This window comes from Lacerta agilis, chromosome 9 (assembly GCF_009819535.1).
Source record: "Lacerta agilis isolate rLacAgi1 chromosome 9, rLacAgi1.pri, whole genome shotgun sequence".
NCBI classification, from domain to species: Eukaryota; Metazoa; Chordata; class Lepidosauria; order Squamata; family Lacertidae; genus Lacerta; species Lacerta agilis.
The window spans coordinates 56,588,021-56,612,815 of NC_046320.1; the positions used below are offsets into that span (position 1 = coordinate 56,588,021).

Sequence of the window (24,795 nt, forward strand, 5' to 3'; positions counted from 1 at the left end):
AACCCCAGAGTCGGACACGACTGGACCTAATGGTCAGGGGTCCCTTTACCTAACTTGCCCTGAGTTGAGAGATGAGGCTGGGAGAGGCTCAATGAGGGGCATGCAGATGTCACAATCCCAATATGAAACAAATCTCCCACAGACATGCAAGAGAGGTTTGCTTCAAACCATCTCTATCCCTGCTGCTATTTGCACATACCAGTGTTTGTTTATAAAATAAAGCAGCATTTCTATGGCTCTGCAGCTGAACCTAAAATGCAGAATTGTGCAGGCAAGGCATGGCATTGAACGAATTCCGGCGATAAAATCGAATGCCTTACAGTACATTTCTTATAAATTTGGGATTCAATTACTTACCACCACCACCCTCCCCCTCAACACATTGTGGTTGGAAAATAACTATCTGCCCAGAGATTCCTGAAATGTTCTAACTGCTACTACTCTGTTCAGGGTATTGTGTAAGATGGAACACAGAAGCATATATAAAAAGCAGTTGGGTCATCAAAATACAAATGAGAAAATTGCTGTGGTTGTGAAAATTGACGAGGAGGGGAAAAATAAGGACAGGCATCATTTAACGATGGAAAATGCTTTGGCACAATAATATCCATGTATATTACGTTAAGCGTGAATTCAGATGAATTGCTGATGTGTTAAAAATGAACAGACCCCATTCTTCCCTGGTGTGAAAAGAGTCTGTCTACAAGACTACATGAGAGTGGCTACTTCTGCAAGTCCTTCCCACTTCATCATTGTCCTGGCTCCTGGTTGGAATGTGATGGACTAGTGAGGATCCACATGATTTCACCTCCCCTCCATTTCCAAAGCTAAGCACAGTGCAGCATTATGCTTGCACCAACATTAATAAAAACGATTAGGTTTAACCAGAGTACACCAAACTCCTTAGAACGCTGCAGTGTTAACACTGGTACAGATGTAAAAAGAATTAGCAGAAGTAGAAACTGGGGTGTTTTTTCTTCTGTCTTTCACACACAGCCACTAGGACTCCCTTTAACCTCAGTTAAGAATTCTGAAGGGACGCAGGTGGTCTAAACCACTGAGCCTCTTGGGCTTGCAGATCAGAAGGTCGGCGGTTTGAATCCCGCGAAAGGGTGGGCTCCCGTTGCTTGGTCCCAGCTCCTCCCAACCTAGCAGTTCGAAAGCACGTCAAAGTGCAAATAGATAAATAGGTACTGCGGTGGCGGGAAGGTAAACAGCGTTTCCGTGCGCTGTTCTGGTTTCGCCAGAAGCGGCTTAGTCATGCTGGCCACATGACCTGGAGAAACTGTCTGCGGACAAACGTTGGCTCCCTCGGCCAGTAAAGCGAGATGAGCGCCACAACCCCAGAGTTTTTTGCAACTGGACTTAACTGTCAGGGGTCCTTTACCTTTACCTTTAAGAATTCTGAAATGTTATGTCTGCACAGAATCAAGGCACCTTTGTGAATTACTGGAAAAGAAACCACAATATCCAATGGGAGACATTTTTCATACATCTCATTATAATTAGCTGATTAGTTGATGGACATTTAATAATTTGAATATGTATTTAAGTGCTTCTCTACAAGCACTGAGAAATTATTTGTGTACTTTATCTTAGCAAAAAAAGTTCAATAATAGTAATGCATTTTAACGAGTGGCACCACGGTGTCATTAACAACCAACACATCACATTACATCTCTATCCTGCCTTGGTTTGATAGAACTCAAGGCAGGATACACAGTATTGCTGGTTGAGGAGCTGACCAGACTGAAACCTGCTTAGCTTCAGCAAGTTGGCCGCATCACGTACTTTCAAATAGGAGGTTCACTAAGCACCAATAAATGCAGGTCTCATTGTTGTAAGAACTTATAAGACTGTTGTAGCTGGCACAACAACACACTCCTTATTCTTATTTTCCTGTGTGATGGGGAGGGGAGATATAGGAAAATCACTTCAAGTTGCACCAGCATTCAGCACAGCCATATATGAAAAAATGAAGCAATGTGTTCTTTGGTACAGGAAATCTGGACCAGCAAACTCTTCGTTCTTTACATTCTTGTTTTATTCACCTTTTCCTGCTTATTTCAGACATAAAAATAGGTTAACACAATATGAAGAGCTCTGGCAAGTTATCCAGCTATTTGGAAAGGTTTGTGCTTTGCCAAAAACTGCATTGTTTCGTGTTATAGTAATTTCAACTGTGTGGTTTTTTTTAAAGCAACTAAAAGAAGTGGGAAGAGAGGGTGAGCCAGCTAGAGGGCAGCTATTTGGGCCAAGTGAGACCTGAATTCAACTGCTCACTAAGGCATAAAGCTTATTGAGATAGGACAGCTTGCTCAATGTCCCCTCACCTCACATTAACTAACCTTATAGATCAGTTGCAGCACTTTTAGGCTGACATTCTTTTCTCCCTTCTGTAATTGCTCCAAGAATTTCACAGCGGCATATACAATAATTCATAAGCAATTACCTTAACCACACTAGCATTATTACTATGATAAAAAACAGAGGTTTGGCAGTAACTGTGATGAAGTTGCATTGTCGGTTGGGAAAAAAAATGGGTCAGCAACAGAAACAATATTCCACTTCTGTGAGCTGAAGTGAAAGGTGTGGTTGACTAAGAACAACCACCACATGTTGCCCTAGTAGTGTCTAATATGTGTGGGCAAGGTAGGGGACACTGAAAACACATCCCAGGTAGAGTGCAGGAAGTTAGAAGTTAAAGGACAGGAAACCAAGATGCAAGGAAACAGAGCACATACTGGATGAAAATACTAGAGCCCATACTAGAGTCAGAGGAGATGGAGAAGAAAAGGTCTGAAGGAAGCTGAGGAAGAGCCTAGCTGTGGAAAAGCCTAGCAGGGCTTAAAAACAAGAGAGGTAAAAAGCTAGTTGATGGAAAGAAAAGAGTGTGAGCAGACAGAGAACATGGTAAAGGAAGTGAGGTGGGGGAGACAACAGGAGATGACACTGAAAAGGAGGAACCTGGGGAAACAATAGTGTGATGAATGCAGAAAGGAAGCGGCTGACAAGGGGGGGGGGATAGGCCTGAGGCCAATTTCTAGTTTTTAGGGTAAAAGCTGTGAGCTGATGACATAAAGAAAGCAGGTATGCAAAGGATGGACTACAGTAAACCATACAGAATGAAAGCATCTACATTATATATCTTCATACTTTCTCCCCATCATATGGTTTTCCAAGACACTCTACCTTGTAATAGGGTAAAGAATTATCAGAACACTTTTAACTACAGATGAACAAAAATTTATTTATCTTAGCACGCTCAAAACCTTTTGATTCACACTTTTATTATCATATTGCTTCTAAATATAACAATCAAACTTCTAAATAGCTACCACACACAAACCAACATGATGCCATTAACTAGTAAAATTAAAAGCCAACATTTAAATCTGTCAAATGCATTTTGACCAAAAAAAGAGAAGAAAAAAGAGGTCCTCTTCAGCATCTTAAAATGATGAATTTCTTAAAAGAACTGCTCGACATCTTCAAGATCTGGATGGGCAGGACCAGGCTTTCCCTGTAATGAACTCTCTCCATTTTCACAATTCCTAAAAGAAGGTATATCACTTTAAAAAATACACAAACTAATGCCCGCTTACACAGAACCATTACGGTGAATAATTCTCATCTTGTAATCTAATCTGTATGTATACCTACGTTTCTATCATAACAGATGGAACAAGGAGAAAATGGAAAGTAACAACTAGATTAGGTAAAAACTAAGCAGAAAAATATTATTACTGATTTCTGGCTAACGTGGCAGTCTGCCAATCATAATGTTATTCTCTTTCTACATGAAAGACAAGAGTCAAAACTTTTGCCACCATGTGGTGGAATTGTCAAAAACTGACAGTTTAAAGTGTTGGGGAAACTGCCAACTCTGCTAGAACTTGCCCACAAATCCTTGGAAAAATTGTTACACTCTCAATCCATCCACCCCACAATGTACCTGCAGTTCCACATTCACATGTGTATAGTACGACACAGTAAACTGATTTAAGATTACGCACAACAATGTTGCTCAATGAGTATTTCCCCCATCTCACTAATCTAGTTTGTGAGCCATGTTTTCCCCCCCTCATAGGTTTCTTAGCATTTGATTCGACAGGCAGTATCTAGTCCTTGGAAAAAATAGTGGGGGGAAACAAATTAAATTCCTGACCACTGGCATAGTTTAGAATTATGTGAACGAGTTGTAGTGACCCTTGGGCACACATACCCCCTTCCTTATCCTCCACAGCAGCCATGATTAATAGCAGCTTGTTATGATGTCCAATCCTGAACAAGCAATGGATACTCTTAACTATGATTTTTTTTAAACAAGCCAGGTTCAAACCATACCTTAGGAATCTGGGTTGTTTCAACAAACCATAGTTAAGATTAACCACAGATTGGATTCCACCATCACAACAAGCTGTGGCTAATACAAAATGGGGGGGGGGGGACCTAATTGAGGACAATATAGGACATGTGGGTAACAGACAAGCCCAGGTTCTCTGCTGTTCATTTTCATAACACTAAGCCTTGGTTTAGCATTGCATTTAAAACACAACCTATAAATGCAAAAACCATCCATGGAGTTAAAGGTGGGGGGAAACATAACATATGACTGATTATCAACGGCAATTTAATTAGAAAAGGTAAACCAATAACATATAACAGGACCAAAGGATTGGCAACAGTTTCAATTCGGAAATTAACAATTATTTCAATATAAGTACGGTAAAAGGATTTTAGTCACTGCGCCACATGAAACTGGCATATGAATGTTAGTGTGCCATGCTAGAACATAGGTCTCAAGCAAAGAATCTTTCTGCCCTTTTAACTTAATTTATACGCATGCCTTTTAAATAACCCAAATATGCTCTGTACAAATAAAACCTAGAATAGCTGGAATATAAACTTATAGTGGACATTGCTTATTTGTACAAGCAATTACTTTTCCATGTACGTACTAAAATAAGGAGGATGTGAAGAATCACAGTTATTAAATGGAAGCCGGTTTTGCCCTTTCATCCTAGTTGAAGTATCTCAGCAACTGGGAGTAAAATTCCTTTCATTGCTTTTAATTACAGTGATATAAAGATGCCCAGGTATAACTGACTATCATTCATCTTTCCCAATGAGTATTAAATATTTTGATTACTTATTCTTCCTCTCAGCAAACGAAACCATTTTTCTCCATTCCACATTTCTCCTGCAGGAAATTATAACGTTCCTTCTAATTAGCGTGCTTGGAATGTACATGGCCTAAAACTCATGGCAGAGCATTAAAGGCAGTTAACCACTCCCGGAGATGGTTTGCCTTTGAGGTAAGTCTTTAAAGAGCTAAATTTAAAAAGGGAGCACCTTCCACACACACACACACACAAACTTTAGAGCTGTTTCATCAGGAATTTATAACAGCTTTACTTGCCTCGTTTTCTTAAAATTCTGGAAAGTATGCTTGCAATCTGCTCCGTTCATATTCTTTTCCAACACCAAGAAAATTCTTCCCAAGCACTGCTGTCAATTCCCATGCTCTATTGCCTGACCATTATTGCAACCATACAAAGCTTCTAGCAAATATTCAAACTGTTCGCTGTCATTGTTACAGCTGGCTTTAACTGTTTGTACGCTACCTATTTTATTTAAGGACATGTATCACTTATGTGCAGGGCATTACCATGAATACTTTGGAGCAGGGGCATGGCAGGGACTCCAACTATAGGGGGCTCTGAGTGCCCAAGCACCCACAAACATTTTGATGTGGGTGCTCAGAGCACCCACACCGCAGGGCCCCCGACACAACTTCCGGTGCCTCACGAAGCACTAGAAGTCACGTGTGAGGCCTTGTGCTTTCCAAGGCACGGTGTGACATGGTGTTTCCTTTCTTAAAAAACTTCATGCAGCCCACAGTTGTCTGAACTGAGAGGCCAGTGCACACACTCCTGCTTACATTATAGGCTCAGTTGTCCTGATCATGCTGAACCACTACACACGACCAGGAGATAATTATATATTGGGCTGCTTTTGCAAATGCAGGCAATTAATAGATAGCTAAGGAATAAGATGCAGTGTTTAGAGCTGGGATTAAAAGTATAGCCCTGCTCCAAGAAACATGATAATGCCTTAGAGATGAGTATTTTGGGAACAGTTAATATCAACAGAAAATATAAATATTTTTGGCTTGAGTGTTGGGCACTCAAGCCAAAGCACTGGCAGTGAAGTCTCTCTTCTTCTTTCTCTTTGGTGATCACTTGTAGCCAAGTAGGATTGTCTTCCATGAACACAGTTTTAGCAGTGATCCATAAGTGACTGTGGAGGCCAATTCTGGATCCACACGTCCTTCCGCAGTGGGGACATAGGTTTCCAGGTGGGAGTTGATCACGGTGAGGGTTTGCCAAGCGTGCCTTTCTCTTAGAACGTTTCTCCCTTTCGTCCTGAGTTCGAGTGTCTTCAAACCCCATGACATCTTTAGTAAAGGCTGTTCTCCAATTGCAGCCCTCGCAGACCAGTGTTTCCCAGTTGTCGTGTGTTTATACTACGTTTTTGAAGATGTGCCTTGAGAGAGTCTTTAAACCTCTTTTGTTGAAGTAGTGAAGTAGACCAACATGCACAAATACAGCAGCAGACAGAGAGGTGGTCAGAGAGTCTGGGGCAGCTGCAGATAAGGAAGGCCACCAGGTCATCTCTTCACCTGCTGCCAGACCAGGGGATCGAGAAGCTCTGTACAAGGCAGCATTAGTGCTGGATTAGCTTGCAAGTGTCGCTTGATTTCTAGGATCAGAAGATTCTGGAAAGACTGCAATTCGTTCCTCTGCACAGCAAGCCAGGTGAGAAAAGAAAACCGTAGCTAACCTACAATTCAAGTCAGTGCCTGTGCCTGTTGCAGTGATATGGATGTGAATTTCATTTGGTCTGCATTTTAATTAGCCTAATTTGCACCTCCTGGTTTAGTGCATGCTTTGGAATAATCAATACAAAAAATGTACCAGAATTCCAAATAATTATATATTTTAGGACGAAATGTATCTAGAAGTGTATATTTTATCTTGCTATATTTGTTGTTCTTTAGTCGTCTTAGTTGTGTTCGACTCTCCGTGACCCCATGAACCAGAGCATGCCTTGGAATCTCTCACTTTCTTCTCAAAGCTTCTCCATGGATTTTTACTGGCAAAATACTGGAGTGCTTTGCCAGTTCCTTCTCCAGATCTTGATATATATACATATATCTAAATATATATTTAGCTATGGACTTTTCTATGGATTTTTTTTAAGAAGTGCAGATTGATACAAAAACAAGAGGAAGAAACTTATTAATTAACTCATGTGAAAATGACATGAACTGGAAATAGGTTGATCTGTTCCAGTTACCAGGCAACATCTGCAAGCCAAAACTGATGACACCATATTTAAGGTTCGCGACTAAAAGGAAATGCCTTTCATACAACAATTTCCTACAGTGTTATCACTTCCATATAGACATGGATACCTTTACATCAACATTTTGCTTCACAGCCTCCCATGGCTCAGATGCACAGCTTATAACTAGCAGGAGCCATGTGTTCAGGATAGTGGAACCAAGCCTGTGGAACTCCCTCCCAACAGAGATTGACAGGCACACTCCTTGCTGAACTTCAAGTTTCAGCAGTCTTTTAAAGGCAGTGTTTGGTTTTATGATCATTTTTTTTTTTACTGTTTTGCTCCATTTTCTGATTATTGTTTTTATGCATATCACTTAGAAATGCAAATAATAAAGCAATACAGAACTGTATTAAACAATCCAAAAAAATGTACCTGCTGCTGTGTACTCTAGTGCATGTATGCAATGTAAAAGACAACGCTGACCTGTACCAAATGCTATGGCGTATGTGTGCTATTCCTTCACAGAAGAGGTAACTGTCTAGGAAAATAGTCTTGCATGTAGTTTGCAAATGTTCAACACCAAGCATCTTTATTTTCTTTATTAGGGCTACTGCAATGGATTTTGATGGGATTCCAAGTACTGTACAAAGTGTCGCTGTAAATCAGGCATAGGCAAACTCAGCCCTCCAGATGTTTTGGGACTACAACTCCCACCATCCCTGACCACTGGTCCTGTTAGCTAGGGATGATGGGAGTTGTAGTCCCAAAACATCTGGAGGGCGAGTTTGCCTATGCCTGCTGTAAATGCTTGCTTACTTGGATAATGCTGGGAGGAAAAACGGCTATTTGTAAACCAAGAAATCTCCTTGAAATCTGTTTAAAGAGTGCTTTTCAATGGCAGAATGCCACATTCTGCTGTAAGGGATGCCTGCAAGTTAGCAACAGAAAACCTGTAATCAGTGGTTATATGGTTCAGGTGCGGTCAACAGCTCTTTAGTGAAAACAGAAAGAAGAGTGAAATGAAGCCTTAGTAGTAGTAATTCAAGACGCTGCCTGGTAAACCCATGATGAATGCTTAGAAGTGGATATTACAAGCAAAAGGGAATGCATCAGTACCAAACCTCCTCCCTAAAGTGCCTCCAACTTCTCTTATCGTCCCTCTGACCTCATCAGTCTTGGCATCTCCTCCTCAGCCCCCAAGCTCTGCCTGTCCATCACTTGAAGCCATTGGCTGGTCTGCTATGATGTCATAATGAAAACAGACACCCTAGGTACCCCGGAACTGAGTGTTTAGGAGGTTATTCAAGAACTTAAAATTTGAATCCCATGGCCCTTAAGAGCTGCTCTGAGTAAGTTGAACTCCTTCTTCACTGGCAGTACATCATGGCCTTTTCAATGACCCCTTGGAGCAAAGTTGTTGAGCACGGATCCTTTTGCCAGCAAGTGACAGACAATACTTACAGCTTGTATATAGCAGAGGGCCCAAAACTGCTGTGTTAGCTGCAGTTGAATTAGGAAACGAGTGTGGGGAGTACTATTTCAGCTAGGTCAGGAGACACATTCTTTCGAAAACAAAAGATCTATCATCCAACTTTCGATAGCTTTCGCACATTAATTCTGCTGCTGTCCAGAAGAGCAGATTCCCAGCTTTGGGAAAGAAATCCAGCAGCTTAATTCAAATGCCCCACGTGAATTCTCTAGTGAGCCCTCTGCTCACACAGGGGCTTGTGCCCAGGAAACCAACATGGCTTCCTCCTTCAATGTACCTATAGCTATGGTACAAATCACCAGTGTTTTAACACAACTGGGGAATGAAACTTGTGCTTGCAAAGTAGCCAGTTAGTACAGCAGAATGCAAGATGTGACAAAATGTGATGGAATGAAACAATTCCCCTGGGGGAAGGGCTGGAAAAACAAACAAACCATTTTTTTTCCAAGTCCAGACAGTCTAGAATTTGAGATTTCCCCAAGTTCTTGAAGGTTATTTATTTATTTAAAGGGTTTCTTCTCTGACCTTCATAATATAATACCAGAGTGGATTACAACAATGTAATCAGTTTTTGCTGTCAGTTTGCTGACAAAATGTCCTGCAGTTGTTCTGGGTGGGGAAGGTGTTGCTTTATATATATATGTTTTATGAACTGTTTGCATTTGTGTGAATGTTAAAAACACAAAACCGTTATAATATTGAGTATGTTTCAAGTAGCTTGGAGTTGCTCTGTGTTACAAGTTACCAACAAGCCAAATAAATAATATCAAAGAAAACAGTAACGAAGCAAAACCCAGACAATATACAGCAGGCATGTCCAACAGGTAGATTGTGATCTACCGGTAGATCACTGGTAGATCATTGGCTCCCCCCAAAGAAGCTGAACAACTGTGGCTCCCCTAAAAAAAGCTCAACATTTCCCCTCCTCCCTGAAAAAACTAAACAACTTTGACCCAAACCCCCTTAAAATGGGCCTTCCTCCTTCCTAAAATAAGCTCAACAACTTTGACCTGAACCCCAAAAAGGCTGTAGATCACTGCCCGTTTTTAACTCTGTGAGTAGATCGCAGTCCCTTGGGAGTTGGCCACCCCTGATATACAGTATAGAGGAAAGTCCCGCAAAAACCTTAAGTTTCAAAAGGCCAGAGTAAAGAACTGTGTCTTCGGAGTGCAATAAACACTGTGTAATGGAGATGCAGAGGAGAGAAGTTACACGATCTAGGGGTGCCACAGAGAATGCCCTCTCCTGGGCCCCCACTCCCTGTACTTCAGGAGGCAGTGGAACTGCCATGAGGATAACCTCTGCCAATCTTAACATCTTGAGGAAGTGGGGTCTCTAGGGAAGGGATATGTCAGATATTTGGGGTCTAAGTCTTTTAGAGTTTTAAGCATTGCCAGCTGTAAAATAAGCTATTATAGCGCTGGAGATCAGGCCAATCTTCCTCTGGATAGCCTGGTCCCAATGCAGAGTACTTCAATCAGACATCATCATACCTATTAGGATTTAGTATTTTGGGTTTGAAGTACTATTTCTCTCCCAAACTTTAGAATACTAGAAGCAAATACCTGTGCAATTTCATAGGTGGTGTGTCGGGGTTTTTTGCACTTTTTATCCACCCGTTTCCTAACTCCTTTGATTGCAAGAAAAAGAACATACAATTATGTTTCACATTCCCATATCCAAGCTAGGATACCTTATTTCTTTCTCCCTCCCTTCCCTGGCTTCCTAGAGTTTCTTACAGATCAGATCAGTTTGACAGCTCAGATCCTGAACAGGACCTTGATGCTTAAAGTGGAGGTGTGGAACCTGTGGTTTTGCAGATGTTCCTGGGCTGTAGCCATCCCTAACACAAAGCCAAAGGGACTACTAAGAGATTTGACAAATGGCCAGAGATTAAACCCTGATGGAGCTTTTGTGTTATAATATGAAGTCTATGTAGCAAAAGTTGCTTCTGATGGGTCATTCAAGAAATATTTTCTCTGTACGAAGTTTGCTAGAGATATTAACACCTCCAACCCACTTGGAAATTTCTGTGGGGTATTACACCATCCTGACTATGCAATGACTGAATATCTAAGTGCTACTTGCACCGGTAAGCCAAACAACGAAAATATGGATTACAAACATCCGAATTTGAGAAGTGCTCTCGTATTTTCAGGGGCATGATAGTTCTTTTGACTGCAACTAATTCCCTTCCATTTTCAGACATGTTCCTAGCCTAGTTAGCATGTCTCTCGTAAAGGTTATGTTACTAAGTCCATGGAAATGTGCCAGCACATTCCTTTGGGCAGAAAGCATGAGGAAACCTATCTGAAGATGCCTCCATCATACCTTCCTTTATTATCCTTGCCAGCTACTGTGCACTTCTACACTGGACCTGTAACTACTGTATGGCTCTCCTTTAAAAATGAACACATTCAAAACACCACAGTTCTATACATGCTTACTCAAAGGTTAAATCCCATGCAGTTGAGCTTATTCCCTAAAAAGTATTTTTAAACTGGGAGTTGTATGGTTTAAAATAAAGAGCCTGTTCACAACACAGCACATTTAGCTGTTAATCCACTTTCTCCCCATTCAAATGAGACCCAGGTACTGTAGTCTACACCCACAAGTATATGAGTTTGTATGTGTGGAGCAACTTCAGTTATTCTCACTCATACCAGAAATGTTCCCTTTTATGTTTACCACCACTTTCCAAATTTGTTGAATCTGCTGATTAAGTGCTGTACCAACAGGGCATGCACCTATTGTTGTTGTTAGATTATTATTAATAATAATGTAACATTTTCTCCCCCTGATGGGTGTCAAGAGTTTACAGATAAAAACAAGAAATGCTGAGGGTTCCCACTGCACTTCTGACTCCACCATCTTAGCAGCTAGTCCATCAATGAATTGCTCTTAAGCTTGTGAAATTTCATAAAATCTTCTAGGCTGTATTTTCCACACTAGAACCCCATCTTGGACTGGGTCACAGGAAAAATCTGGACTCCCACTGTTATACTCACACCACACACACACACACACACACATACACACACACACACACACACACACACATATAAGGGTTTACATATCCTTCAAGTGTTCCAATTTTTCTGGGACATCCCGGAATTACAGAAGTCATTGCAACTTCTGATTTGATCCTGGAATATCTCATTTTCCCCCTCCAGTGCTGCTGCTGCTGCTGAGCTCGGGAAGGAAGATGAGCTGGTGCCTGCAGCCAGTGCTGGCACTCACTGCAATGCTGCTGACTCAACTGGAAGCACCACACAAAAAGACACACATCCCAATTTTCATCAGAGTAATGTTGGAGAGTATGAGCTGGAAACTGTGTATTCCAAGGCAAGTATGTATTCAAAGTGTGTATTCAATGCAATCATCAACTGAAAGAAAAATATTTCATTAGGATCACAGTATATTATTTTAAAGCTTGACAATGAGCCTTCAGCTTAAGTGCAGCGTTTTGCATGGTACTCAGCAGCTATTTTTAAGAAAAGAGTACCAACAAGACTAAATGTCACCAGGGATCACGCCACCGCCCAAAGCATTTGTATTATTTTAAGAAGTTAAGATAAATGCTGGCCAAACTGGCATTGTTTCCCTTTGTCATCTTCTCCCTATCCCAACAGGCAGAGCTTAAAATAAATGTACAAGGACAATAGTGCCACATTCTAAATTCTGTTTAGCAAATCCCAACACCGGCTGAATGCTGTGCTAAAGGAGCTATGCATTAGGTACACCATTTGACTCATCTTTCCCAAGTGCGAGCAAAGGGGTAGAGAGAATGGGGAGCAGACCTGGTATGATTTAACATATTTGCACACGCCACTGCTATTCCATTGCTGTCTACACAATGTGATCCATGGTAAGCAGGCTTCCTTCCCTTCCCAAGCATGCTCACAAAATCTTTCCACCCATAGTTATTAATAAAAGCTGCACATGAAGGCCTCTGGATTGTTGGAAATGTACCTAGTAGAAGAACCAGATGGCTGAAGGAGTGAAGAGAATTATCTCGAGTGACAGCAAAAGGTCTAATTTAGACTGTGTGCATTTAGGACCGAGGCATTAAAAATGTTTAAGCTACGCCATTCTTAAAATTGGTGTTGTTTTTTTTAATTTAACAAAACTTGTATACAGCTTAAGTGCAAAATAAAACCTCTGTGTGATTTGTAAACTCTTGTTCCTCCTCATAGGTGATCTCTATACAATCCAGTCGGGGGGGGGGTATCCATCTGTCTGCAACAGACTGAACAAGTAAGTAAACATCATTTAACTAGTGTAATCTGGACTAGGTAGGTTAAAACATGTGAAGAAAGGAGTAGTTTTCTGTAAATTCTTTAAGACAAGATTGAAGATATGGCCAGCCCAATACTTTGGGAACATGGAGAGTAACCAATAAAAAGATCCTTGTCTATGCTATAGTAAATTTTAGTTTTCTGTGATGACAACAAATTTTTGATGATACACCATGGAAGAGGTATCAGTGTTGTTGTTTAAATGTGTGTGTGTGTGTGTGTGTGTGTGTGTGTGTACCACTTGATTGTAGTAAAACCTCAAAGTGGCTTACAAAAACAAAAAAGCACAAACGGTAACACAAAAATTTAATACACATGGGCTGCATTTGAATGCAATGCTAAGTTGTTTTTTAAACCATGGTTTGTTGGAAGAAAGCAGGATCAGTTTCACAGAGAGCAAAATAATGGTGGTTTGTTTCACCTAATGTTGATTTCATTTTCTAAGATACTCTTACCTCACACCTCTGTAGTTATGCACGTTTCTGAGGCAGTGTGCAGCAAAACAAAACAAAAACCCATGGACAGTGAGTTCTGATGTAACTAGAAACCATGGTTATCACAAACCAAAATTTGTAAGTCAGCTTCAAACCATCGTTTCATACTCTGGTTGTCTAGGCATAAACAAACTATAGTTAATTGTCCAGAGTAGGTTAAAAAAACACCCCACTGCTAGGCTAAACAAACCATGGTTCAGCATTACATGTGAACCAGGCTATGTAGCCCAAGGCATCCCAATTACTGCTTACAAGTTCAGAAAATATCATAACATGCCATTTTAAAACCTGTGGCACAAAGACCACATGTAGCACTGCACATTTTGGAGAGCTTCAGAAGTGGTTTTGCAAGACGTTTACCTCAGACTTTTATCTAACCTTTAGTAACTAATTTTAAAAAGCAGCCTTTTATCAAAAGCCTGATGACAAAAGCTCACCTTTAGAATGTAATCCAGTAAGAATTCCAGTTCCCTGAGGTAAGAACTACAGAGCTTGCCAGGCAAGAGGGAGGAGCGGTAACTAATGAATGCCAACTTCACCAATTAGTCTATACAAAGAGGCATGTACATTCTAGCACAGTCTTCACCTTAACTAAATCAGTTTGATACAGTACAATATATTTCAGCAGGTTGTAGCAATTAGGTTGTAGTAACAAACAGTTTTTCTTTTAAAATATGGTTTCACCATTCTAGATAGCTATGCAGAGGTTCATTGAATGCCCTGAGAACACCTGATCCTGCAGTACAGTTGATGTTGTGCAGGTGTGGACCTGATTTGTAATCTGGGTGGAGTAACATTAGGATCATTATGTGTGTGCAAAGCATTCCTATCTGCAAAAAAATAAAAAAACGCTGTACAGAGAATATGAAATAAGTATACAGTTTATTATGTTCCTCAGCTATTTTTAAGGCCTAAACTCTGAGGAGGTGATGGTGCAAGCAACTGGCATCCATTGCACCAGAAGATCAACAACATCACCTGGGAAAGGGATCTGTGTGGACAACCATTTGTGCATTGCAGTATATGCCAGGTTTTTTCCTGCAAGTTAAGTAGATTTGGGGGACACATTTACACAGCTGGTATAATTTTTGCTACTTCAGTTTTTACAAATAACTCAACTTGGGTGTCTCACCCACCACCATCCCAAATCTTGGATTTCTGTTATGTATTTGTTAGGGGAGGAGATGAAGTAAACTAGAATTACAGCACTGTGCAACATCTGAAACTCTTCAAGCACATGAGTTTCCACAATGAAGGACAGTGTAAAATGGGGGTGGGGGAGAAGAGGAAGGAAGGGAACAGGCTAGACCAGCGATACACACACACACACCCCTTCAGCTGCTATGGCACTTTTGAAAATTGCATTCCAGATGACTGAACGTCAATCATCAAGGAAATAAAGGCAGCTACTGTATTAGGATGTCAGGTGAATCAAGTCTTTACGTCATTGCTGCAAGTCTGGTGGCTAAATACGGGAACAGAGTCGCTTTGGAATGGCTAATCCTGCATTCCACAGCTAACTCGAGACTAGAGATGCTTTCACTTCATAATAGGAAGTAGTCTTGCCTGCCTGTGAAAGAGAATTGGAACATTGCTGTCATGGGTCAGCAGTTTCACTTCTATGGGACTTAATAAGGATGTTACATATTGAGAGGTTTGCTTGTTTTTTGAGGGGGGAAGCCATTTGGCATTTCAGAAATAAGAATGCTTTGTGCTGTCATTTGGTGCACTTAGCAAGTTAATCATTGGGCAGTAACTGGGTGGCTCAATGGCAATCATAAAAAAATATAAAGTATCTTGGGTGTTGTTTGGGATGCAGAATGTTCTCATTTCAAAGGTTTTTATGGGAAATCCACAAACATAAAAAGGTTGGGAGTTTTGGAAGAGCTGAGAATTAGGATTAGGGGACTGCCTTATTAAAGGTAGAGAATGAAGGATTTCACATCCCATGGTAAACGAGATAGTGGTTGTTGGTATATGTGCATGAATTTTCAAAATCTAAACACCAGATATGATTACCATACTAACAAAGGTGAGCCATGGTTTTGAAACAAGTGCTAGTTCTACTTGGAGTAAACCCACTGAAATTGATAGCCAGGGCTAACTTTGAGCCATTAATTTCAATGGCTCTACACTGAGTACAACTTAGTTGGATACAACCCTGTGTATTGGATGTTGCGAAATAGTCTAATCTTTGTTGCAGATAAAGTTTATAAATGCAAAGGCTCAACAGCTTTTACAACATGTTGGCAAATGCCTTACAAGACTGCTGTGAAATGTTATTACCATTCTGTTATGATGAATTCCACATTGCTTCCACCTGATAGTTTTGCGTATCCTGTCAAAATAGCTGACTTTTTCACCTCCCTTCCAGCTTTCAGCATTCCATCTCTATCCAACACCATTGCTTTTGAACTTCACTACGGGGCTTAGCTGTGTCAAATTCATTTCACTTGCAGGATGCTTTGAGGTTTTTAAAACTGTGAGCACAGGGGAAAGTGCTGTCTGCCGAGGGTTAAACATAGCTGGAATCAAGAATTCTGCCCCTTGTGTTTATTTAACGTTTTAGGAATTCCAAAGTATAGCAAATTCCACAAAATTGCATTCATCTGGGAAACTAATTCACATCAACTTTTGCCAGCCCCTCAAGGGAAATGTAGTACCTGCCAATATACTCACTGGCATTAAAAGAGAGAGAGAGAGAGGAGGAAATAGCCAGTTAGTTAATACTGTGCTCATCGTACAACTAGCATTTTAAACCAAATCAGGCAGAATAAAAATAGAAAAATAACTCAATGAGTTCTGACGTAAATAAATCCTATTTCTGAACCAAAACCAGAATCAAAACTCTAAGCTGTTAACTTCATAGACTATTTAAGGGGAAAAGAGATCAAGTACTAGGAACTCTAGCAACTTATCATATCATGAGCCTAAGTACTTCAAAGCGAGTGACATCAAGGAGGCTTGCTTCCAAATGCAGGATTAAAGCATCCCTTCATCTGGGAAGTCAAGAAATTTAAACTGGGCAATTGCTATTATCTGCATTTTAGATAGCCAAAATTCCTTAGCTTGAATGTTGACTGTATTCTGGGGTGCACCCTCCAAACACATATATGTCAAGGCCCAACATGATCCTAGTGGCATAGAATCAGCCACAACAAAAACCATTGTGTTAAATTACAACCCTTCTGCAGAAGTGAAACTTCACAACACCGTTGTTTTTTTTTTTTAACATGCCATAACTTTTATTGACACACGGTCTCCTACAGATAGTTTACGTTGTTGCGGTCTACAGTTTGAGTAGATGCAGGAATTCATTAAGAAAGAAGTGAGAGAAACGTACAGCGAATGCTACATATTATTTTACTGATATCTTTTAAGTTAATGACACTGGAAAGAAGAAGCAGAAAACAGAAGTCCTAAATGTAATAAAGAGGAACAGCTCCTATCTCAAAGCAGAAAATGAAGTGTAGAGGAGAAAACAAGATGAATTTGTCCTTTAAATAAGAGGTCATTGATTCACCCTACTAATTTCCCCTGAAATTGTTTGAGCATCTCTTGAACTTTTGGGAAGGGGGTAGTTTATGAACAGCAATTTTGCAGTTCATAAATGGAAATGACAAAAATAGGTTTGTCAGCCACAATCTTATCAGTGTAGCTCCTCCCACTCTTAGCTTCCTTTTAAAGATTACCTTTCTGAGAACACTCCCCGCCTTTCTTGATAACATGGAAGAGACACAAAGCTAGACATAATAATAATAATAATAATAATAATAATAATAATAATAATAATAATGATGTTACATCTCCAATAGCTTCATTCCCCAAAAAAACATACATGTTTGTCCCCACCCTGTGCACAGTTTAGATTAATATTTTTAGCGGAGCAGGCATACTATATGGTTTACACAGAAGAAATGATTGATGAAGACTGGAATAATCAGGTACTTAGGACTGCATGCACATAATTGTGCTTAATATTGAGACTATAGTTTGTAAGGAAAGGGGGGGGGACTTGAGAAGGATTGCTGTAGGAAATATGAGAAGGAACACTATGGTGAGAAGCTCCCCTATAGGCTCTTCTCTAAATTAACGCTAAAACAAAAGATGCCAAGTATATTCCACACAAATTAGTGTAATGGAACCCTGATGCTCTTTTTTGTTTATAAAGACAACCAAATTTTCAGAGTGAGTTGGGGAGAGAAGGGAAATAGTTTGAACTGTGGTTGGTGGGACTGCATAACCCTTTTCCCATGATTACTATTGCTTTGCTCAAATTTCTCCAGTACCAAAATGCTTGTTTTTTAAAAGAAGCTTTCAATTGGCATTCTGTTTCACATTACATACAAGAAAGAGATGGGTGCATGGAATTGGGGGGGGGGGAGAGAGTGACTTATATAACTGCAACGCTCTATATACTTTCTATTACTGGTATCTCCAGAAGAAAACTTGTAAAGTATCATCCCTATTCAACTCGACTGGAAATAGATGCACCATTTAATACATTCATTTTTTCAGTAGCTTATAAAATAATTTATTCAAGTGTGTGTTAAATGACTTGGAGTTGAAGTCTGTCCAAAAAAAATATGCATCTGGTTTCCATCCGTTCTCATGGGAAACAAGACTGTACTTCAACTGAAAAAGGGAAAAAAAATCAAATACCAGGGAGCAAAATAATAATAATAATAATCCTACAAAGGCATTGGGGAAGTTAGGGTGCTTTGAAAGATGGTTATAGACATGCTCACAACCTTAGATTTCATGCGCCTGATGACGAGAACAAACTAAACCATAAGCAAAGCAAATGATTTGGCAGAAAGCGTTCACAAGAACACTACATGTGCCAGTTTCCTACTTCACTGCATCCCTGATTTTTCAGTTCCACTCTTATCTTATCAACCTGATGTGAGCAAGGCTTCTGGACTGGGAATATGTCATTGCTGTGTTCGGTTCAAAACATGGTACAACACTCATGATGCTAATAAAGATAGTACCAGTAGCTGCAGCAGCTGCTGAAAACATTGTCAACATCCCCCCCTTCACTCTTAGAGTACCATTCTAACAGTTCAAAGTGTTAAAAAGAAAGAAGAGGAAGCTTGTGCACCCTAAGGACTGAAAAAAATGTTATAGTGTAGGCTTTCGTGGACTACAGACTATTTCATAAGATGCAAAAAGTGTAATCCTAAACTGACAGATTTGTATGCACATGGGTGTAGATAAATATATGTACAATAAGTGGAGGAAAGAGGGAAATGAAATGAGAAAGTCTGTGACAATTCAGGCTTGAATGAATATAAAAGAATTACAGTGACCATTCGCAAAGCAGTGTTGCCAATAACACGAACTTCCTGACAAAGAACAGCAATTCACTCATCCGATTAAGTGGGTTCCAGCACTCAAAACCTTGCACCATAGTAAAATTTGAGGTGCCACAAAACTTTTGTTGCTTCTGCTACTAACCGTGGCAGTAGGAAAATATGTGATAGGCATTGGTACTGAGACAACGCTGTCTAATGTTTCCGGGATCCAAAGAGGATTAGAAACAGATGGAGAATATGGGACTGGAAACTGGCACAAACCCACAAGACAGCATTCCCCCTTAAACAATGCTAAGATACCAAGTCTGGTACCAAAGGACAATTTATTTGATCTTTGCTCGCCTAATCCTGTGATAAGCTGACTTTGCCTCCAGCTGTCAGGTAGCAGACACTAGTGACTCATATCCTGTATGGAAGCTGAAACACTAACTCATTCACTATCGGAGTAACTCAGTGGAAAGCTCCAAGGATCTTCCAATTTAGGTACCAAATAAAAGCTAAAAACCAGGATTGCTGCCACATTCCACTCCCCATACTGCCCTATTACTGCTCCACACACTTCCTTCCTCACCCCCAAACTCTGATGAGGAAATCGTTCTTGCAAATCTGTCATATGCAAAAACATATGCACATAAAAAAACAACAGCAAAGCAACATAGAAAGCAGAAATAATTCAACTTGTATAATATCAATTTCAAATCCAAAACAGATAACCAGGTGGGATAGCCATCTTCACTGAAAAGCCTTGTTGGAAAAGGTTTCAACAAGGTTTCTCAGTGAAGATGGCTATCCCAGCTGCTAATAAAGGCTCAACAAACACCTAAAAGGTAACAGTGGTTGTCTGATACATAAAGGAAGGTCACACCACATTCAAGGCCCATTTCTGCAGGATGCTCTCTCCTGCAGAACAAATAAACTGTTTACAGTGACAAGTACTGGACGCTACATTACTGTAATATAAACCATGCCAGAATGATGCACTCTAAAACCTAATTTCCAGGTGTGCAAGATGAGCTATAGTCAACTCAGTGATGAAGAGGGGAGATGCTCTCAGGCTTCTATTTTTTGGGTACTGTTCATATTCCAAGGCTGAAGCTTCCTTACTGAGAACTGGTCCTAGGCTGAGCTCCAAGTTTTAAAACTCTGGTTTTCTATCACCACTACCACTCCTTCCTAAACCGAATCACTGGATGGAAACACACACAGAGGACAATGACACTTATAAGCAATAGGTAATGCAATCAAACATTTCTGTCAGGTCTCATACTTGGACACAGAAGCAGATTTAGATTTTGTGGGGGGGTAGTGGTGTTGATAATGATACTTCATTCTCTATGTTCAGAGTATACTACATTGCCTATATAGGACATAAAAACAAAGACAAGATACAAGGTTTCAAAGGAAATATAAGGAGGAGAGGTTACAAATATCACTAAGTTAGGTGAAATTTTAGCTCCGTATTAGCAAGCTAAAAGCTCAGGAGATATTTCTCTACAGGGTGATCTGACAGGTTTGGGTCATACAAATACACCCAACCATTTTAGTAAAATAATAAAAATAAATTAATGATGCCCCTTCAAGCTACATAACCCCATTACATTGCAGAACATCAAAGGGTGCTACCAGGCAAAGGTTGATATACATGCATTCCAACATACAAAAAGAACAATGTGCGGTTTTTTTCTTAGAAGTATGAGTTATTACATATTTTTTTCAAAAAAAGAAAAAAGCTTTTACCTTTGCAGATTCATAGTCAGTTTGCCTGAACAGGTCTTGATCTTGTTTTGTGCTTCCAGGTGAGTCATGCCATCGGCACTTATCCCATCGATACTGAGAACAACGTCACCTATTCCCACGTTTGCATTAGCCGCTTTGCCTCCATCACTCAACTGCAAGGTAACAAAGGCAAAAAGATATAAGTATTAGTTTTTTTTAAAAAAAAAATACCACCCAAGAGCATTACCCCAAGAGTTATTCAGACTCTGTGAAGTTTCTAAGTGGTCATTCAGAAACCAAATGTTACAAACGTTCTTACAATAAATAAGAATTCATTGTAAGGATCAAGTCATGCGATCCCAGCAGGGCATGGTGGCCTCTAGAAAAGGGCATTCAGTCCGTACTTTAAAGTCCAGCTCCAACAGTAATTGACAGAGGGGAAAGATTATTTGATTATTTGACCACTGGCAATGTCCACTTAAGCTTTACACAAATTACCGTAGCTTCCAGCATGTCAGTAAATATTGTCATGTTGTGCTACAACCATCCAATGTTCAGTACAGAACACTAACAAGTCATAGAATTATAGAATTGTAGCATTGGAAGGGACCGTGAGGGTCATCTAGTCCAACACCCTGCAATGCAGGAATCTTTTGCCCAACGTGGGACTCATACCTGTGACCCTGAGATCAAGAATCTCATGCTCTACAACTACACTGTGTGTTATCAGAGGTAGTACTCAGCATAGGTCCTCTTGTGGCAGCAATGTGCTGGTGCGACTGTGTGATTCAAAAGTAATCCCCCGCCTCCAAGTGCAACTTGAGTACTATGGACCTAGAGTTGTTAGATACACTGAAGAAGTGTGCATGCACACGGAAGCTCATACCAAGAACAAACTTAGTTGGTCTCTAAGGTGCTACTGGAAGGAATTTTTTTATTTTGTTTAGATATAAGGAAATTGGCATCACCGACCCACACCAACCCACACTAAATTGGGAATGGGAAGCCATCCATAAAGTTGTCAGTGGAGTACGGATTAGAGAGGGCCTTGTGAATACACACCCAGCTCCCCAGAACAATTAGGAAATATGCCTGCACTTGCCCAGGGCAGGTCAAGCACCTTCACTGAAATCAGTAGTGAAAACCAGCAACTTCTTGCATCTGAGAGGTAGCCTAACTCTCATGTTGTGAGTATATTGTATCTAGAACTGCAGATCCTTTTTCATTCAACGTGACAAGGTTATTCATGAGTTATAAGTGAAGAAGTAGCATTACAAAATGACATACAAAGCTGAAAGTGAGATAGGTGGATCCAGAAACTCGATCAAAGCTGCCGCGATAATCAGCACAAAGTATGGGTGTAGCCATGCATTATCTCTGCATTGATTATGTAAATGGAAGCCCAAACAATATTCCATGCAGTTCCAGAAAGCAGCCTTCGTACTTATATTACATCAGACATGGGGGAAGATGTATACTTGGATTAGGCAGCAAAAACCAGAGAGAACCTGAACATTAAGTCTAAATACATGCCCTTTAACTGAACTATTTAACATTTTAAAAATTCAGATCAAATTAACAGGCAAGGGCAAAATCAGCATCTCTTACTTGAAAAGAATGAAAATAGTTCAGTAATTAATTCAGCAGCAAGTGAATGAATAGCACCGCCACTGGGAACATGAATAAAATCTTAAAAGAATATAAAGATGGAAAGAGCAAGTTATCCTTTCCATTCGGCCTGCCAATGTGGGATTATTCCCTTCTGTATGTTCGCATATGCTTCTGTTCTGCCTAGTTTCAAGTGTCTCACGGCATGGGGCTTCCATACCTTTCTCTAATAATTTATTGCACTGCTGTACTGCTACATAGACCTCACTGTTGATAAATTAATTACCCCTGCCCCGTTCACATAAAGAGCATTCGGTCTTGGAGGGGAGAAATTTCCATTGCTCGCATTTCCAACCATTACTCCCAGCTATTAACCATAACTCAACTCACAAATGATAAATCAGTCTCACTTTTGGGTTTCCGCTCTTGCCAATTCCTTGCAAATACAGAAATGCTAAATGAAAATGTTAATCTCTGTCATTTGATTTCTTTTATTTAGCCTTGCGAATAAATACCGTTTCTCTCAGTTATTTTTGACTGCATTTTTGTGCACACGTGAACAAACTTATTTAAGAGTTTAAGCCACTGCAAGCAACTAGAAATGCCCCCACAGCGGAAAAGAGGAACACACTTCCCTTGTATATCATACAGACACTTTCTGTATTGTCTTTCAGGCACCAATTGAAGTTGTTCCTCTTTCAACAAACCCTCTAAGTAGATAATTTTTATCCCAGTTGGTAATAGTATTGAATTTGAACTGATTTAATATGTGTGTTGTTTCAACATACATATATACATACGTGTGTGTGTGTGTGTGTGTGTGTGTGTGTGTTTTCCTACATGCAATAACTTTTGTAGTTTTTATATGTGCAATTATTCTGCATGTTTTCCTTGTAGAGTTTTGGGAGTTTCATAAATGAAACAAACAACTGATTTGTGCAAGACCTGAACATGGCCATTCCACATATTGCTTGTCACATATAAATGCCTTCAACCACATGCACTGCTCCATTCATATCCATTAGTGCCCTCAGGGGCAGCACTATCACACTACAGTGGTACCTCCGGTTGCGGACGGGATCCATTCCAGAGCTCCGGACAGATCCCGAGGTTTCTGCAACTGGAGGTACCTGTTCTGCACACACACGCAGCGCGATAGAGTGCTTCTGTGCATGCGCGTGCGGTGAAACCCAGAAATTTACTTCCGGGTTTGACGTGCGCGTATCCCAAAGGATACGTAACAAGAGGGGCACATAAGTAGAGGTACCACTGTAATGTTATGTAGGAATGAGCCAGTTCACACAAGTGCATTGCGGCCTTACAACCAGCAAACACACCTTGCATTAATCACATCAGGTACTCCTCTTCTATTTCCTGAGAAACTTTCCAACAGCACCTCTCTCATAATACAGCAGAAGGGTGGAGTTGTCGCTATGCCTTGGCTTTTATCCTGTGTCATAACACTTAATCAGCTCTATTCTCAGGAATCTCCCCACGCATATCTTCTGTCATGCAATGATTTCCAGGTCTAAGCTTGGACTTTATCAGAAAAAAGTCCTTTCAGCTTTTGGGGATGCTTGCAGGAGGCTGACTCATGCCACTCTTTTTTCTCTGTGTCCCCTGTCCTGTTCCATGGGACTTTATTCTTTAATTGTAGCAGGTGCAACAGCAAGCTAAGCTAGTTCAGTTTCCAGTTCTGGAGGGCAGGAAAGGCAAAACAGATACCATGAACTATGGGAACACAGCTTTCACTGAGTCATAGAATCATAGAAATGTGGAGTTAGAATGGGCCACAAGGGTCATCTAGTTCAACCCCCTGCAATGTTGGAATCTTTCACCCAACGTGGGGCTAGAACCCATGACCTTGAGATTAAAAGTCGCATGCTCTACCAACTGAGCTATCTTTCATCTGGCTACAATTTGTCCCTGTTAATGCCTCTTTGGCTGTCTGGATGGAGAGTTGTGTGTCTTCAAGAAGGGTAGAGAGAACTGTGAAACTCCAACCTCCAATGTACTTGCTATGGTCAGGAAAATGCTGAGGAGACATTTATTGTCCTAATCTCTCCCATCAGCATTTCCTCAACCCTATAGCCTGTTTTTGAAAATTGTATTTTATTGGAAATTAATCTCATTGTTTCACACGGCAACTGTTCCTGGCTCTCTCAATTAATCCAAGCTTTTCTACTTTTTTTTTTTAAGTGTCAGAGATTATTTGTTGACAGCATGTTAGCTAACTACGATCCTACAAAATTTCTATTTCTGCAGCAGATCCAAGAGTCAGTGGTATGGTTGAGCTGCGAGACTATGAAATGGCACTCAAGATTTGTTGCTATCGCTGCTTGCTTTTTTTGGTGAACACACGTCGCTTTTTGGCAGAGTGCGTGCTAGATGTCTGATTTGGAATGTTTCATAGAAGAAACTGCACACTCAGCCAACTGCTATATAGAGGGATCCCCTCTTTATTTCTCTTGTATCTTCTTATAACCTGATAGCACTGCAATGTTCTGGATTCCTCCTCT

The 24,795-nt window shown here is 40.4% G+C and overlaps 1 protein-coding gene across 3 annotated transcripts in view; it reads right to left on the reverse strand.

Moving 5' to 3' along the window:
* Positions 1-24,795, reverse strand: part of PDLIM5 (PDZ and LIM domain 5) — an 86,093-nt gene that overhangs the window by 25,147 nt on the left and 36,151 nt on the right. For all 3 annotated transcript variants that reach the window (XM_033160536.1, XM_033160538.1, XM_033160539.1), the window contains exon 3: positions 20,690-20,841. In XM_033160536.1, the coding sequence (XP_033016427.1) occupies positions 20,690-20,841 (152 nt within the window). The remainder of the gene's footprint in view (positions 1-20,689; positions 20,842-24,795) is intronic.